General features: G+C 37.9%; 3 protein-coding genes across 3 annotated transcripts; 1 reads left to right on the top strand and 2 right to left on the bottom strand.

Moving 5' to 3' along the window:
* Nucleotides 1-1208: 1208 nt before the first annotated feature.
* LOC122885851 (glucose-6-phosphatase 2-like) lies at nucleotides 1209-3590 on the bottom strand. The gene is made up of 5 exons (XM_044217550.1): nucleotides 2742-3590; nucleotides 2551-2660; nucleotides 2343-2457; nucleotides 2140-2261; nucleotides 1209-2054 (listed from the first exon to the last, which is right to left on the bottom strand). Exons 1-5 carry the CDS (start codon nucleotides 3077-3079, stop codon nucleotides 1543-1545), a joined length of 1197 nt encoding a protein of 398 aa, XP_044073485.1. The 5' UTR covers nucleotides 3080-3590; the 3' UTR covers nucleotides 1209-1542.
* A 159-nt stretch (nucleotides 3591-3749) lies between these two features.
* On the top strand, nucleotides 3750-9471 carry spc25 (SPC25 component of NDC80 kinetochore complex). The gene is made up of 7 exons (XM_044217551.1): nucleotides 3750-3898; nucleotides 5192-5363; nucleotides 6117-6182; nucleotides 6448-6594; nucleotides 6720-6845; nucleotides 7295-7393; nucleotides 7994-9471. Exons 2-7 carry the CDS (start codon nucleotides 5213-5215, stop codon nucleotides 8116-8118), a joined length of 714 nt encoding a protein of 237 aa, XP_044073486.1. The 5' UTR covers nucleotides 3750-3898; nucleotides 5192-5212; the 3' UTR covers nucleotides 8119-9471.
* Nucleotides 9022-15301, bottom strand: nostrin (nitric oxide synthase trafficking). The gene is made up of 16 exons (XM_044217549.1): nucleotides 15210-15301; nucleotides 14931-15016; nucleotides 14744-14827; nucleotides 14459-14521; nucleotides 14276-14357; nucleotides 14120-14182; nucleotides 13049-13147; nucleotides 12794-12919; nucleotides 12185-12283; nucleotides 11961-12086; nucleotides 11363-11471; nucleotides 11110-11198; nucleotides 10873-10998; nucleotides 9480-9732; nucleotides 9288-9380; nucleotides 9022-9202 (listed from the first exon to the last, which is right to left on the bottom strand). The coding sequence occupies exons 1-16, from the start codon at nucleotides 15234-15236 to the stop codon at nucleotides 9066-9068; spliced, it is 1662 nt and encodes a 553-aa protein (XP_044073484.1). The 5' UTR covers nucleotides 15237-15301; the 3' UTR covers nucleotides 9022-9065.
* Between the last annotated feature and the right edge of the window lie 340 nt (nucleotides 15302-15641).

Here is a 15641-nt window from a genome sequence, read left to right as displayed (position 1 = left end):
AACTTAATCACAGTTCACATTTGAGTTTAAAACATCAACTGTGAGCTTGGAGGGAAGTTTGGGGGCACTGTTGGGTAGTATAACAAAATCCGAAAGTATGTCTAACTGGAAAAAAAGAATTTAAGGGGTTTTGCTTTTTTTTTAAAAAAAACCCCTGAAAATAACTATCAAATGAATCCTAAACACAACATTTTTGAAGAAAAAGTGACACGAATGTAATTGTATCCTACACAAAAGTCACTGTTATTTCATCATTTCAAACAATAATGTATGTAATTAAAATGTATTTATTCCTGATTTCTTCCTAACTTTAGTTTTCTAAATATTTTACTAAAGTTGGAGTGAATAAAGGATAAGCTGCTCAGCGGTCCTATTTCGTTTCACCCTCAGCACCGTGGCATAATAAAGTACCCAAACACAGGGCTGTTTCTTCAAGCTTGGCTTAGCAAGTAGCCTACACAGTTAGGACAGTTACATCATTTAGTGCCAGGCCTCAGGTGCCACTGGACGCTAAGCAACCACAGACGGTGGGAAAAGAAGTGGAAATAGGTTCTGCCGGGGAGTTGAACTAATCTGCCTAATCTAGTTACATCAGAGACTCTGTTCTACCTCATTACATTTTGGCTGATTGATATCTGAATTTGCCTGAAGAAACTAAGCGACCCATAAGAGATTATATAATTCACACAGAGCAGGATATACATACATAGTACATCTCCAGTTCATACCGGGGGGTTGCAAGAGAGGAATCCTGAATGATTTAGTGGGTCCTGTTAAAATGCAGGGAATTATAGAAAAGTATAGGCAGATCTGCTGTTGAGCAGCAATGCATTGCCTGATAAAATACAGTCATAACAGATCTTAATTTACTGTTTAATCACTGATATGCTGGACTGAAGGGAAAAGTAAGTATTGATTGTTAAGATGAAGCCTGACGAAGAAGAAAACAAGTTTGTCTTTGAAAGATATTTTACAGGTGAGGTATAACCTTGTTTCATGCCTAGGGTAAAAACTCTCATGTATTTATTTAAATTGAACTTTCATTTGAATCTGATGTTTGCAATGAACTTCTTGTAATCTACAGCCTGTGTTTGACCATTAATTTTTCACATCTCAAAATGTTCTTGAGCAAGACACTGAACCCTACATTTCACCTGGTGTGTATTTGTAGGTAAAATGTAAATCGCTTTGGGCAAAAGCGTCTCCCAAATGAAACAGTTTTATTTACAACCATCTTTTATATCATGTCATTAATGCTTTACATATTCAATCATACAGTGGGCTGTACATGTAAAACAAACAAAACAGAGAAAAGACAAAAACTCAGAGAGGCTACACATGTCATACTTTGCTATGTTTATCACATCAAGTTAGACCACATAAAAAACATATTTCTATTCTACCCCAGTAATGTAACTTATTTCAACAGTGCTTATGTGACTGTGCAATAACTGTGAATAACAGTCTGACACAGGACATAACCCATCTGATATCCTTTAATGCTAATTAAAATGTGATAAAACATAACAGTTCTTCCATAATCTAAACTAGCTTCCTGTCCTCATCTCCAATCAGTAACTGAACACAGTAAGGAATAACAGCGACCACAACAAGAGGAACTGAAGCGCTCTTGCAAAATGATAAAATGTAAAACAGACCCTCAGAGTGAGTGGGCATTTTGATAAAATCATACAGTTGCAGAGATGTGAGCGTTGCTGTCAAACACATGAGTTTAAATCTGGTTTTGTAGCCATTCTTCTCCTTACAGATCTGAATGAACATCTGAGAGTTCACTGCCAAGCCCAGACCAAACAAGAGTCCCAGGTTTCTCACCAGACCGGCAAAAGGTGTTGTGTCAAGATGGATCCAATCTGGGTTAGCACACCACTTCTTGGCTTTAGTAACTGACCACAAAGGATCAATGTCTGTTGATTTGAGGATCAGATAAAAGCAAACAGCAGAAGAGAAAAGAAAAACATTGGTCTGGAGGTAAACTTTCAAGCTTGCGTTGTAGACTGAGGGGATGTTATCAAACGCCTCGGCAACCAGCATACCTACACATTGTAGAAAAAACAGAATTATTAACTATAACATAAACAACTATGGTATATAACCTTGTGAAAGGAAGAAGAAACTCACCAGCTAAAAGGCCGAGGATAACTTGATGTGGGAAATGTGTTGCAATAAAAACCCTGGAGATGCAAACGCTTATCTGAATGACCCAAAAAGCCATCCACAGACAAGACCTCAAAAAGTGAAACCTGCAGGGATAGAAATATTTAGACACAACCAGTAATGGAGGAACCACTGATGTAATGGTATGATACAAAATAACCACCCACCTTTGAAAACTCTGCACAGAAGTGACAGTGGAGGGCGGTCTGGTAAAGCTGACAGCCGAGGTGATCATCACATACCACACACATGATGAGCCCATGGCATGACCAGATGGACTTCCTGCATAAAGAAACATCAGAAGAAAGTGTTTGACGGTGCTGGTTAGTATTACTTTTAATGGTATTAGCTAAAATATAATGTATAAACGCTAACCTGGCCCTGTTTCACATGTGATGTGAAATTGCTCCAAATGTGGGAATGAATCGTTGTGGTAGAAGTGAGTTTCTTGCACCCACCAGTAAGGTCGCTGCCCAAACAGAATCCTGGCAAACAAGTATCAGATTAAAGTCTATAAATACACAAGTGCTCTGAAAGATGAAATATTAATCTTAGAGTCAGCTCACCATTTGAAAATAAGATTGAACCAGTCCCCAATAACAGCCACCCATATCATCTTGGTGCCCACATTATGACTGAGATGGAACCATAGGGGGAAATAAACAGAGAAAATATTACGAGGGTCTCCCACAGTTGACATGAAGTTGAGGAAGACACGGAGTTCCCTGTAGTTGTTCTGGAGGTGCTGTATAACCAGCACCTCACTGCTGTAGACAAAATCCATCTGAGGTTTCCTTTCTGTGTGCCAGAGTGCAACAGCTGCTTCTTCAGCACCAGTCAAAGCACCATGAACCCCTTCCACACCTAAGATTGCTTTATATCTCAACCTGGCATCATAAATCATTCAATGGAGCCATGGCAACAACTGCAAGCTCTTCAATTTGAACCCACAAGGAATAAAATGATGTGTGCCTAAGTCATGAGAGCTCAGCATTTTAAGAGACGTTACAAAAACTGTTTACACCCTGACTGTGTAGCCATTAGATGTTTTACAGACCATTGCTTTTACAGCTGTTACATATTAGCCATTGTACACACTAAAAGAGACAGTGCCCCACTAATCCACGATCCTCTCAGCTTCACTCATTCTCAGTGAACGTAGCAACAAAATGGGCTTCTCATAATACTGTTACTGAAAAACACACTCCATCTGGCATCCACAGTTAGCCAGTGGATCTATCATCGCCATGAATTCTTTCCATTTCAAAGAGCACTTGCATATACAACATTGGCATTAATAGTATTTTGATATACAATATTTTAAACTTGATGTTGGGTAGTTTGGGCCCACTTGAACCTCCTCAGATTCACCACAAGGTGGTATAAAATCGCAACAAAGACATAAAAGTTGCATTGTGGGAATCTCAAGGAAGCCAAAGCGCTCTTGGCTGCATTTAAATGTTTAGCAGGGAATAACATTATCACATAATAACGTTAGCCACGTTTTCTGTTCAAATTACTTAAATTAAATAGTAAATTACTTATTAAATAGTAAAAAGCGTTATTTAGCTGATTTGTAAGCGGAAGAAAAATAAATAAAACGTTATTTCCGGTGTCCAGAGCCCGCCTCCTGTATGCAGACCGCGGATTTTTGAAAATTACGACTGTTACAAGACGTCACGTAAATCAAAAAGAGGCGATCAACGAGCTCACATTAAAACATGTGAGTATTGCATCAAAATTTAAATGAACTGGCTAACCCAATGTATATTTGTAAGCGAGTCAGTTAGTTTAATTTCCTACGTAAGTAACGCGAGTTAATATAACTTCCAGCTATGTTTCCCAGCTAACGTTAGCGTTAACCTGCTAATTTTGCCAGCTGGTTTTAGCTATGCAATGAACTGTTATGTTAACCACTCAGACTGTCGAGGTAACGGTTGCTCAGTAAAGTTCTAACGTTACAGGGACGGGGCAGCCCCCTTTGCACTCCGTACCATATGTTAACGTTACCCTTTAATTCGAACGAAGTAACGTGACACGAGTAAAGTTAACGTGCGGAGTGGCGAGGTCACAGTTTAACCAACGATAACGTTAATTAACGCAAACCTGCCTCACTCATTGTCAAACCGTTGTTTTCCGGGACCAGTACCACACTGAGAGCGTTAACGCTTGTCATGGAAGTTGAAGCTGCTAATGTTTTTATGAAATTTTGACAAAACAATCCGAACTCAACTGTCAGCTGTCAACCGTATCACACGGTCTTCATCAGCGGATGGAGTTTGCTTGGTTGTCAAGGAGATGCATCTGTTGACACGCATCTCAGTTGCTGTTATGATTTTATCCATAGCACTTTTAGGACGTTTTGGCTTCTTGACCTTGAACAAAACAATCTCACCTAAAGGTCCACTTACAAGTTATTTTTCTTTTTCTGGAGCTTTCATTTGTATCACACAGTCTCTTCATCCTATATCAAAGTTAGAAAGGACGATTTTGTTACTAGGTAGTACATAGTTTGGCTAAATGATACTTCTAACACCTCTTCTTCTTGTTTTCTTTCACTTACTGGTAATTCATATACATTTAACCAAACAGGCTTGCAGGTATATATTTTTGGCAATGGGTGGGAGTATTGATCTGTGCTATACCTTTTTACATTGTTCAACTTTATGATAGGTGGCCGGTTCCCTCGTCTTAATATAGCAGTAACCGTTAGTATTTACAGTATGTGAGCTGCAAATCAGCTTCGGGGCATTGTACTTTGGCTTACACTGGCCCCTGTTGTATTTGTTTCTCAACCTCCACTTTATCATTATCCCGATGGAAATTTTGTATGCAGCCAGACATTAAAGACATAAGTCACAAAAATACACTGATGACATTTACAGCTTCAATCTATAGTGAAAAACATACAAGCAATATAAAATACATTTTTAAAAAGTGCTATGCAAAGAGAGAATAATATTGTTTGTTTAAGTGCACAGGATGAGCATTGTGCTGTCTGTTGTTTTTATTGCAGATTGTCTGACATCTGAACATCATGACGTCCATTACTGATCCAAACATGAGTGACAGGTTTACCAGTGCAATGGAGGAGATCCATAACAAACAGCTTAAAACATATGGGGAGATAACTGATGCAACGACAGAGCTGTGCCAGTCCCACAGACAGTTTGTGAAGTCTGCACTTGGTATGTTTGAGATACTGTTTATTGGGATCCCCATTAGTTGTTGCCCTGGCAATAACTACTCTTCCCGTGGTCCATATTCAAATAAAATACATACCCGTCAACAATGCATATACAAAACATTAGAACAATTTAACTTGATTGGCAGGTAAAACAAAACAACAATAACTATCTCAGTTCATCTAAACATCCATATTGCCTTTAACCTTTAACTGCTTCTCAAAACCTTTTGTTGTAGATTCTTGAGATATAAAGCACGGCAAACTGTTCCAGTAAGCTATGGCTTTTTTTCTATAGCACTGGTCTTTGGTTGGGATAGCATAATGTGACCCTTCTCATTTCACTAACCAGCCATATTCCATTAATTAAAATTGGTTAAATCTTCCAAGGGAGCAGGGGCCACTGAAGACCTTTTCTCTTATATGCACATGGCTCTCCTGCAAGCCACAAGAGACTGTCCTACAGAATATATATAAGTTTTTTTTTCATGAACTGGTATTAATCAAAGTCACACATAGGAGTGTAGACAACCCTATTAATCACTGTAAAGCATGCTATTTAAGGCTAACATTAGTCTTACAGTTTCAATATGGGTAGTGTCTTAATATAAAAAAAACAAGTGGTCATAGAGTTGTGGGGCTGTGCTTTTGAAGTACTTTATGACACTGAGTGTGACCCAGCATATCAGGGGCCAGGAGTATCATTCCTATACAATTATTTTAGTTAACATGAGAGTTGTTTTTTCCTTTGGTGCAGATACATGTTTAAAGAAATGTACGGACGATGAGATGCTGTTTGAGACAATACAGACATTCAAAAGAGGTAAGTTAATGCATTAGGCCACAAAGCATTGCATGTGTGCCTTACACTCAGTTGTAGCTGTGTGTTCTTCCAAGATTGATGAAGTTATTGGTATTGTCCCTATGCTGTCTGTATTTTTGTTCCAGCACTAAAGCTGTTTTCATGTGCTGGATTTTCAGTTCCTTTTTCTTATGCACACTATACTTGTTTTGGACAAAAGGTTATAATGCAGCTTCAGAGGCTTCATTGTTTATGTGACTGTACTGATGCAATGTTTGTATCCCAGACTTGGAACAAAAAAATGCCTCATTGAAAGAGAAACAGCATGCCATTTCTGACATGATATCTGAGATTCAGCAGAAGGAGATGCAGAAAGATGACATTATCCAGAAGATAGACAAACTCAAAGAAGAACAAGCCAAGAGAAAAGAGTGTAAGTTGATCTTTGAAAATTACATTAATGGTGTAGATCACAGAACTTAATTTGTGACTGTAGCATATAATTGTTTTAGCAATTGACCCCTGTACTTGTTTTATTTTTTTTCTCTCTCCCTTCAGTAATCGAGTCTCAAAATAAAGCAAACAAAGACAGACTGAGGAATCTCCAGAAAGCCAGACTAGTCTTTCAGGATCATTTGGGGATGGAGATACGAACAATCCTCGGCAAAACACAACTGGTTAAAGGTATGCCAGACACAAACATGTACATTTCTGTATTCAGTGTCTTAATTAAGTCTTGTTTCTATTATTCATCACTGTTTTTATACATTAATAGCAATTAACATTGAGATTTTGGGAGTTGCAGTTTTGTACAGGCAGTCTTGCCTGAAGCTTGTGGGCTCTATGAAATATGTTTGTATCCTGATAGGACTACCCTCTTTTGTTGCTTTTAATACATCGCTAACAAAAATGAAATATCTCTAGCAGCTTAGTCATATGATGCTCATCCACTGATGACCAAAAACAACAAACAAGAATTGGCTATACCCGATTTGGGAGGAAAGGGGAGAGAACAGTACGTTACAAACACAACAGTAATTGTAGCTTGTCTCAAATAAAGCCCTGACTCTCTCCTCAGTTGAAGTAAATATGTTTTCAGAATTTACAATATGTGTTTGTTGTCCTTTTTAAAGGTGAAAAGTTGCAGTTTGTTTTCCGGCATATTAACCGTTCAGTTCAGGACAGCGCCTTCGTTGTCACAATGGGAATTAAAGAAGACGGATCATACCAGAGTAAGTTACACACATATTCTGTATATCAGAAGACTATACTGTAATAGCAAAATTTTGTGCAGTTTAATGAAAAATAGTAATTTAAAAAAAATCCAATTCTTTAGTAATGAAAAAGAACCAGTATTGATAAAGAACTGGGCCGATAAGAGTATGGATAACATAAAGATACAATCCTAACGATACCCACCCCTACAGCTGGTTTGTGGCTTCACCCTGATTTTAGCCTCTTAATTTTGCTCTCAAGGTGTACCAGATTGATGCATTTAACTTGAAAATGTACAGGATTTTCTTCCGGGGAGCATGCCCCTGGACCCCCCTAGAGGGTCCAACATCCACCCACCACAGTCTCACAAAATACTGTGGGAAACACTGTTAAACACCTATGTTTTTGGTAGGAACTAATGGGTATGGGGATGAGTGCCACAGACAAGGTAGAGAAGTCAGAAAGTATTGAGAGAGAGAGACTAATACACTGCTGGTTTTGGTCTTTTTATGGGATTTATTGACAATAATTAAAGTATTAAACATCACCAGTCTTATCCTGCAACAGCCATTTTAAATGGCTTCTATAATAATAACCTATGTCTTCAATTTCTACAGTTGTGTCAAGTGACCCTGCGCTCGAGTGTTTGCCAGTCTTGGAAAGCCGACTTCAGGAGACTAATAACTTACCCGCATTCCTGGCAAACGTCAGGAAGGAGTTTATCGCTCTGGCACGCTGCTAAGATTGGAAGGAAGGAAGGAAGGATAAAAAAACATGCAGTGAACTTGCTGCAATGTGGACTAATGTAAGCAAGGCGCACAGCTTTCAGTCTGTATCTATAGTACAGGCCTGTAAACAAAACATCAGCTGCCTTGTCAAGACTAATAGATATGGTTTTAAAATACACTTCTGTGGGCAATAAATAAAAAGCCATATTAGAAAAATCTGGACTTTTAGCTACATAAATACTGATGTTAATTGTATGCATAAGTGTCCTGTCTCATTATTTCTGAGCATGGTCGTGTTACAGTCTATTGGAAATTGTGTTTGGCATTGATTCAAACCCTGGAGTTTGGCCTCGAGAGAACAGGTGTTCTGGTAGAAATTATTGTATTTTGTGTTTCTCTAAATTCTGAAAAATGTACTAGTTTACTGTAGATGCTCTTCAAAAGTTAAGAAAGATTCACATATAATGTAAACAGTTTTCCTTTATTTTCTTATGTCATTACTCAGAAGTGGGTGGGGGGAAGTATATTGTTTTTATTTTCCCGGTTTCCATTTTACTTATATTAATCATATTAATCTATTAAAATACATATTTATTAAATACTCTATAGTTGAGTTCATCTGTACACAATGGGGCATAAATAATGAAAAAAATAATCATTAATATCATATAAAAATTCACATACCGTATGAATCCTAACAGCATTACAAAATACAAAATCATTACAAATTTACAACATTACAACTCTAGATCCTGACTGTCAGCAGAGGAACATGTATTACTAAACTGAATGCTTTTGTCTTTATTAACCATTTTAAAGCAATGAATAACATTAGTCAGTACAAACACAGAATCTGCGTTTTTATGAGGCTTCCAGTTGCCATTTAATTTGTGGCACAGCAGAAGGTACTCTCTTTGATTCAGGGTGAGTTTTGTATTTTATATATATATATTCACGTCAATCAGGCGTCAGATGATTTGACTTTGCTTAACACAGGCAGCTCCTCAACATAGGTTGATGGGAAATGGCCTGTCTTCCCGTTAAGTTCGCCAAACCACCAACCATTCTCTTCCTTTGCGTGAATGTCTAAAAGATCTCCTGTGAAACAAAAAAACAGTTATTTCATTAGATCAGTTATACACCTCTACTGTTTTAGATAATCTGCAGTTGAGTTGCCACTTACCTTCTTTCAAAGTCAATTCATCATCCTGTTCAGGTGTGAAATTGTACAGGGCCTTGCATTTTCCTATACTGCACAACTCTGGTGTTGTTTGACCTGTTCAGTGTTGATATTTTTAATTGCTTTAATTTTATGAAATTCCAAATGTGATGAATAGAAATAAATATTTGTGTTGATGCTCTGGAAATGTATTACCTTGTTCTTTGTCGTCAGTGTGAGACAGGGCTCCATGAACAGTGCTGTCACACTCTACAGCTACAGTTTCATGTGTTGCAGCTGTGGAAGTGGCTTGGTCGGTGGCACTCGGTAAAGCGTCCGCAGCCTGCTGTGTCACAAACTGAGCCGGTCCTTTGTAAATGATGGAAGCTCTCAGTGACTGTTGGGATCTGAATGGGGTCCTCCTGAGTTTGACTGGACGAGTCAGTTGAACAACACTGTGCTCACAGTCCTTAGACAGAAAAATAGTTTGTGATATGTTTGATCCACATTTTGTCTTTAGAAATGTCATGAATTGTAGAAATGTAGAATACATAATATCCTATGGCAGTGATTCATAACCAGAGGTAATTCTCCAGTTGCCAGGGGGCACATGGAAAGATTGTAGTTAAGAGTAGCTCAGAAATTATGATTTGACTTTAAAAAAAAAAAAAAGAAGAAGAAGCAGCTATTACAGGCTGAATTGCATAGGACACACCTCCCACCATCCTGAGGCGCTTGTAACATCTGAACACCACACATGTTGTGATTTGAGCATGCATTAAAACTAGTTTCAATGTTTCTATTTTCTATGTTGAAGGTTTTTCTTAAACAAACCGGATTGTAAAGCCCTTTGATATAAACTTGTGACTTTGGGCTGTATAAATAAAATTGACTTGACTAACATACAACATCCAGTTTCTGCCACTGCAAGTGTAGTACGAAAGAAAACTGGACCAAACTTACCAAAAGAAAAAAGGGACCTAGCCTAAACATTGACAATCCCAGGATTACTACCTCTTGTATAAAAGTTAATATAATAATAATAATAGAACAATATCCATTTTGTGTAATTAATCGTATTCAATGACATTCCATTTAAAATCAATTAAGGAATGCATTTGAAACATGAAAGGTGGTGTCGATGTTTGAACTCATCTGACAAAAAAGGTTGGGAAGCACTGTCCTAAAATATCTGAGACCTTAATAAATGTACAGTCACCCACGCAGCTGCTCCTTAATTCAATTATAACACAATAACCACATAACAAATGTAAACTTAAAGGCTGCTTCACATTGAGCACATGCTTTTTCACACTGTCCTTTTTAATCCAGGCAAAGTCAGAGATACTTTCACATCATCTGTCCAATATAACCAGTCCAGTATCCCAGTGTGTTTCCAATAGGTCTGCTTTTAAATCTTTAATGCTGAGACGCACCTCTGAAATATGTTCAGGAAGAGCTTAATTCTTTTTCCCCCCATTAAGACGTTTCCCATCAGTTTTGGGCATTCAAGCCAGCAACATTACAATTATAAACTCTCCATTAACCACTAGATTACCACTATCCCAGAACATACCTCATGTCCTGAAGATGATACATGTAGTCTTACCTTATCTTTCCATTTCACAATGCTGTCACTAAATCGGTGAGAGGACTTGGCTTTCCCTTCTAATTCAGACAGCGATACAGAGAGTTTGTAGTGAGTGGCCTCGAGGAGATCCAGCTTTAGAGTACTCTACAGGTAACAAGATGACATTAGTGAACGCTTGAGCAAATCTAAATTATGATCAGTTTAAAGTAAATATCTATCCATCCATCCACTCTACACACACTGTGCACTGTTTACCTCGTCGAGCTGCTGTTCAGTTTCCTCAAGATTCTTTTGGTTTGAAAAAGATGGATTTTCAGAGTATGTTTTCATCAGTTTTTCAATTCCTGCAACGAGAATGTCGAAGGTGACTTAGAAACAAAATGAATGACCTTACTGTCCATTATGAATCACTCACAGTGAGTCATACCGAAAGACACTTTTTCCACCTCCATCAGATTATACTGTGTAATTTTAATGCACTACTCAATGGACAATGTACTGAACTTGCCTTCAATGTCTTTCTTTGTTTTTGTAATACTGTTCTCCAGACGCTGGAGTTTGAGTTTGATGCCCTCTTTTCTTCGGTCTTTGTCCATCAGTGATTTGCTGTCCTCCTCCTGATGCATGCAGAACACAGATAACATGGATTTATTAAATCACATCAGTAACTATGATTAAAATCTACCATTCATGTTAAATGTGCCAAAGCTACAAGGTCTTCTGTGCTGTGGATTTGAATGGTAACGCATTCAAAGCCAGTGTTTCCTGGAAACTTTACAAACATACTATTGTCACTATTGCACTGCACTCTGCACATTCATATATAGTATATAACCTTTATTAAGACCTGAATTTATTTGACAACTACATAATTTAAAATTTAAAACACAATAAGATGTTAAAAAACAGTAAATATACATTAGAAAAAACAGCCTTCATGTCAGGACCTGTCACAAAACACAGCTTTATATCTACGGCTTGTACACTCAAAGAGACAACCCCTGCAGAGATGAGTGGGTATTTGAATGGGTGAGTCACTGAATGAGTCTGTGGCCTGCAGACAAGCTTCTCAACACATTCTCAGAGCAAAAATATTGCAGACTTACAAAATAATCAGCCATCAAAAACTCTGCTTTGTTATCTTCAGCTGTGATGCTGTTTTCTACCACCAGGGTTTGTATGTCTTTATCCATGTCCACCCTTTGGACTGCCTGTTCTGTCTGTCTTTGGCCCTGGTGGTGGCAGAAGTGTTATAAAAAGAAGAAGTTATAACATCCATTGAGGGATTTAGTGCATATGTATGAGCAGGATGGAGGTCAGGATGTCTTACATGTATGAGGGTCTGCCCAAAGCTGGACATGTGGAGGTTGTATCTTTTCAAAATGTTGCACAGAACTTCAATTCGCTGTTTCTCCAGCTCCTGTATGATCTGAAAAAGCAGAAAGTGGTGCTGTGATGCTTTCTGTACAACACATTCAATCCCTATCACATCCTGTTGGATGATTGTCACCTAAACCTCAGGTAAAATTCAAATAAAAGCACAAAGGAAAACAAGGTCATAGTGACTGGAAAGATTATGCAGTAACCAAAAGATCATGGATTTGAGCCAGCAGCCTCACACTCTTCCCTCATTTTCCATTGTACTGCTGTTCCTTGCTGCACGCTGATAACATGTGTGTATCTCAAAGAATGCCACATGTAAGTAAGTCACAGAATACACTGGGTAAACTGTGGTTATTTGGTACTTGGGTGGTAGACTGACCTAGTGCTTATAGAGAATTTTCTGCAACCAAAAGCTCACTGGTTCAACTCTCATCACAAATGAGGTGTCCTTGAGCAAGACACCTGAACCTACCTGTTCACTCACAAAACGCCTCTCTAGATAAGAGGAACAGCTAAATGCCTACAATATGAGAAGCAGGAGAGCATTTTTCTGCACCTGGTGGCAGTTTTTCAGTGTGTTTTCCCACTTGAGTCTCATCTGATGACCCTCCATGTTGATATTAAAGTACTCCTCATCCACCCGCGCCTGCATCTCTGCTGACTTAGTCAGCCTGTTCAGCATCTGTAGTCAAGAACGGGGGAGGGGGGAATCTTTAGCGAACACGTTGGCAGCTTTTCCAGCTATTATTCGCTCCCAAATAATGAAAACATATGTAGTGGTTAAAAATAGTCTGGTAGCCATATACTGTACCTTTTGTTTTTCTTTTTCTGTGCAAATGTGTTTGTTGTTCTCAACAAAGTTGAACAAAGCCTCATGCTCTCTTGTTAGTCCAACCAATTTCTTCTTGATCTGTTTTAGAAGAGGAGACGCAAGAATCCACATAAACATATTATTGATATTGAACAAAATTATATAGAATAAGATTGAGTTCAGCACTTTACTGCGCCATGTCTGAGTGAAGGAAGTTGGATCTCATTAAAGCAACTTTAAACTGCCAGATTTTAAATTTGATCTGGTGTAATGCACAAGAAAGAGTGACATAGGCTACATACATGAGGTTTACAGTACATGAAATTACAACTGCCTGTTGAATCATTTATATGATGAATATTTATTTTTTGGCATTTCTATATTAAATTCATATTTGAGGAAGTTTTATTCCATTAATTCCATTTATTCAGTTATTTCACATTTTAAATACTCCATGTAAATTCAAAGGAAGACAAGGGTAAAATGTATGTTTTCTAAGTTATTTTGCAAAAATAACATCAGTAAAGCTTTCTATGAATCCTTAACAGTTATGTAATGCATTATGATGCATTCATAACACACTGTAAAAGTTGCTATAAACCAAACAGCCAGAATTTTTTTATAATACTTACATCACAGTTGCTCATGATCAATTTACCCATTTTACATGAAAGATTATAAAGTCATGTGAACATTATGGTGCTGTCACCATAATGAGCAAAGAGTGTGGTTATGGCTGGGCATAAAACCCTCTTAACAGTGCCAAAATCTTTATAAGACTTTATAACCTGTAATGCAAAATGGATGGACTGATCACAAATTATTATAATCCTTGAATTTGTTAAATATTGTGATCCTACTTTTAATGGCTTATAACTGTTTTAATCATAATGCATTATTAAAGCTTATATCAACTCAATAATCCATTATGCATGTATTGTAGTGCATTATATATAGTGTAAGGACTTCACTATAGCATGGTAATAATAATTGTCTCTGCAGCAGCTTCGTCATATCTCTGCAATATTTAAAATATATATTTTTTTTAAATTTTGGAAGTAGATTCTTTACCTTGAGTTGCTCACTCCAATTGACAGTAACAAGTTTTCCATTTCTTTCAATGGCACCGTCAAGCTGTTAAAGCACAGAAAAGGTTAGAGACACATTATGACTGGAAGCTAGAACAGACAGACATACTGATACAATGATAAAAAATCAGTTTCATACAGGCCTCTTCCTCTTATTATGCTCATCTAAGACTTGGCGTATTTCCAGAATTGCTTCTTGCTGAAATGCATTTCCTAATGATCTGAAATGAGAACAACACACAATATTTAGCTCCAGATCTCCCTAACATTTTTTAATCTGTGGACAGGCACTGATATGAGGTGTGCTCAGGTTGAAAACTACCTGTGGGCATCTGCTCTTGAGTACATCTCATCTGACACATGACACCAGGCACTGTAGGTGGAACTGAGTGGGGAGCCAGCATGAAAAGGTTAGAGCTATGGGGTAATTAGCCTGACACCTGCCTATGTTTTGATCACATCTAACTTGCTAGGCGCTTGTTATTTCCCATGATACCATTATTTCTGTACACCACTTGGCAGTTAGTCCCCAGGAAGAGGTCATGTTAAACACAAAACAGACAAAAGACAAAGCCGCCGATTAAAAATTCAGCACTGTGTCTCTTACTTGTTTGACATTTCTTTGGAGGCCCTGATGAGTTTGCCAGCAAGTTTTTGTAGTCCTTTAGCATAGGTAAGTTCCAGCTCAGCCCTAAAACAGGAAAAGGTTGCAGCAAGAGGTAATAACTGAGCCAAACAATAACTCCTGCCGTCATTAAAATTTAGTCTGAAGGCCATACCTGTATTGAACCTACCTTTGTTGAAAAACTGTCATAAGTTCTTTGCAGAAGTACTCCCCAGTTTTTGAAAATCGTTTCACATTTTGATAGAGTTGGTTATACTGAAAGACAGAATAAGGCTCAATGAGATCTTTGCCATGGAGCAATAATGGCCTGAATCAACTGAGTTTAAACCGATACAAAGTTAGTTGTGAGATCTGTCTGTGACAATAAAATGCACATTAAAATCTTATTTTCTACTCCGGTGCATTTTGAAAGTAAACAATAAACTGGATTTTTTAAAGAAATACTCACAGAGCAGGTGCTGATAGGGTCCTTCATCTTAAGACTGAGGCTGTTTGTTGACTTTGGACCTGGGACTTTGACCACCCTCCTCCCAAAGTCACTCATGCGGAAGTCACCTGAGCTTTTGTCAGTGCACTATACAAAGGAAAATTCCAATGGGGGGGGGGTTGCACTACAAATGTTAACTCAACCAGGATGGCAAGTCAGTCTGCCACAGATATAAAGTAAAGAAAGGAAAATATATCGACACAAAACAAAGGCCAATTCATGCTCTTATCTGTCACTTTGGCTGGAAAACCAAAACAAGCTGAAAGACACTAAAATGAGGGGAATGGTAGTGTCGAGTATAGTTCTCCGAGTGTTTGTCACTAGCAGTGACCCCTTTCACATACAAGTCGTTGTATTGATTCATTAATATAAAAATATTGATTATAGTTGCTA

Source organism: Siniperca chuatsi, linkage group LG12 (assembly GCF_020085105.1).
Source record: "Siniperca chuatsi isolate FFG_IHB_CAS linkage group LG12, ASM2008510v1, whole genome shotgun sequence".
NCBI classification, from domain to species: domain Eukaryota; kingdom Metazoa; phylum Chordata; class Actinopteri; order Centrarchiformes; family Sinipercidae; genus Siniperca; species Siniperca chuatsi.
This window is presented reverse-complemented; position numbering and strand designations above follow the sequence as displayed.

Coding starts and splice junctions, on each gene's coding strand:
- LOC122885851 (XM_044217550.1), bottom strand. CDS start 3,079: ATGATTTATGATGCCAGGTTGAGATATAAAGCAATCTTAGGTGTGGAA. Junction 2,262..2,342: donor TCTGTGCAGAGTTTTCAAAG/GTGGGTGGTTAT, acceptor CTATCCCTGCAG/GTTTCACTTTTTGAGGTCTT. Junction 2,055..2,139: donor TATCCTCGGCCTTTTAGCTG/GTGAGTTTCTTC, acceptor TACAATGTGTAG/GTATGCTGGTTGCCGAGGCG.
- spc25 (XM_044217551.1), top strand. CDS start 5,213: ATGACGTCCATTACTGATCCAAACATGAGTGACAGGTTTACCAGTGCA. Junction 6,183..6,447: donor AATACAGACATTCAAAAGAG/GTAAGTTAATGC, acceptor TTTGTATCCCAG/ACTTGGAACAAAAAAATGCC. Junction 6,595..6,719: donor ACAAGCCAAGAGAAAAGAGT/GTAAGTTGATCT, acceptor CTCTCCCTTCAG/TAATCGAGTCTCAAAATAAA.
- nostrin (XM_044217549.1), bottom strand. CDS start 15,236: ATGAAGGACCCTATCAGCACCTGCTCT. Junction 11,199..11,362: donor AACAAAGAAAGACATTGAAG/GCAAGTTCAGTA, acceptor TTCTCGTTGCAG/GAATTGAAAAACTGATGAAA. Junction 10,999..11,109: donor CTGAACAGCAGCTCGACGAG/GTAAACAGTGCA, acceptor TGTTACCTGTAG/AGTACTCTAAAGCTGGATCT.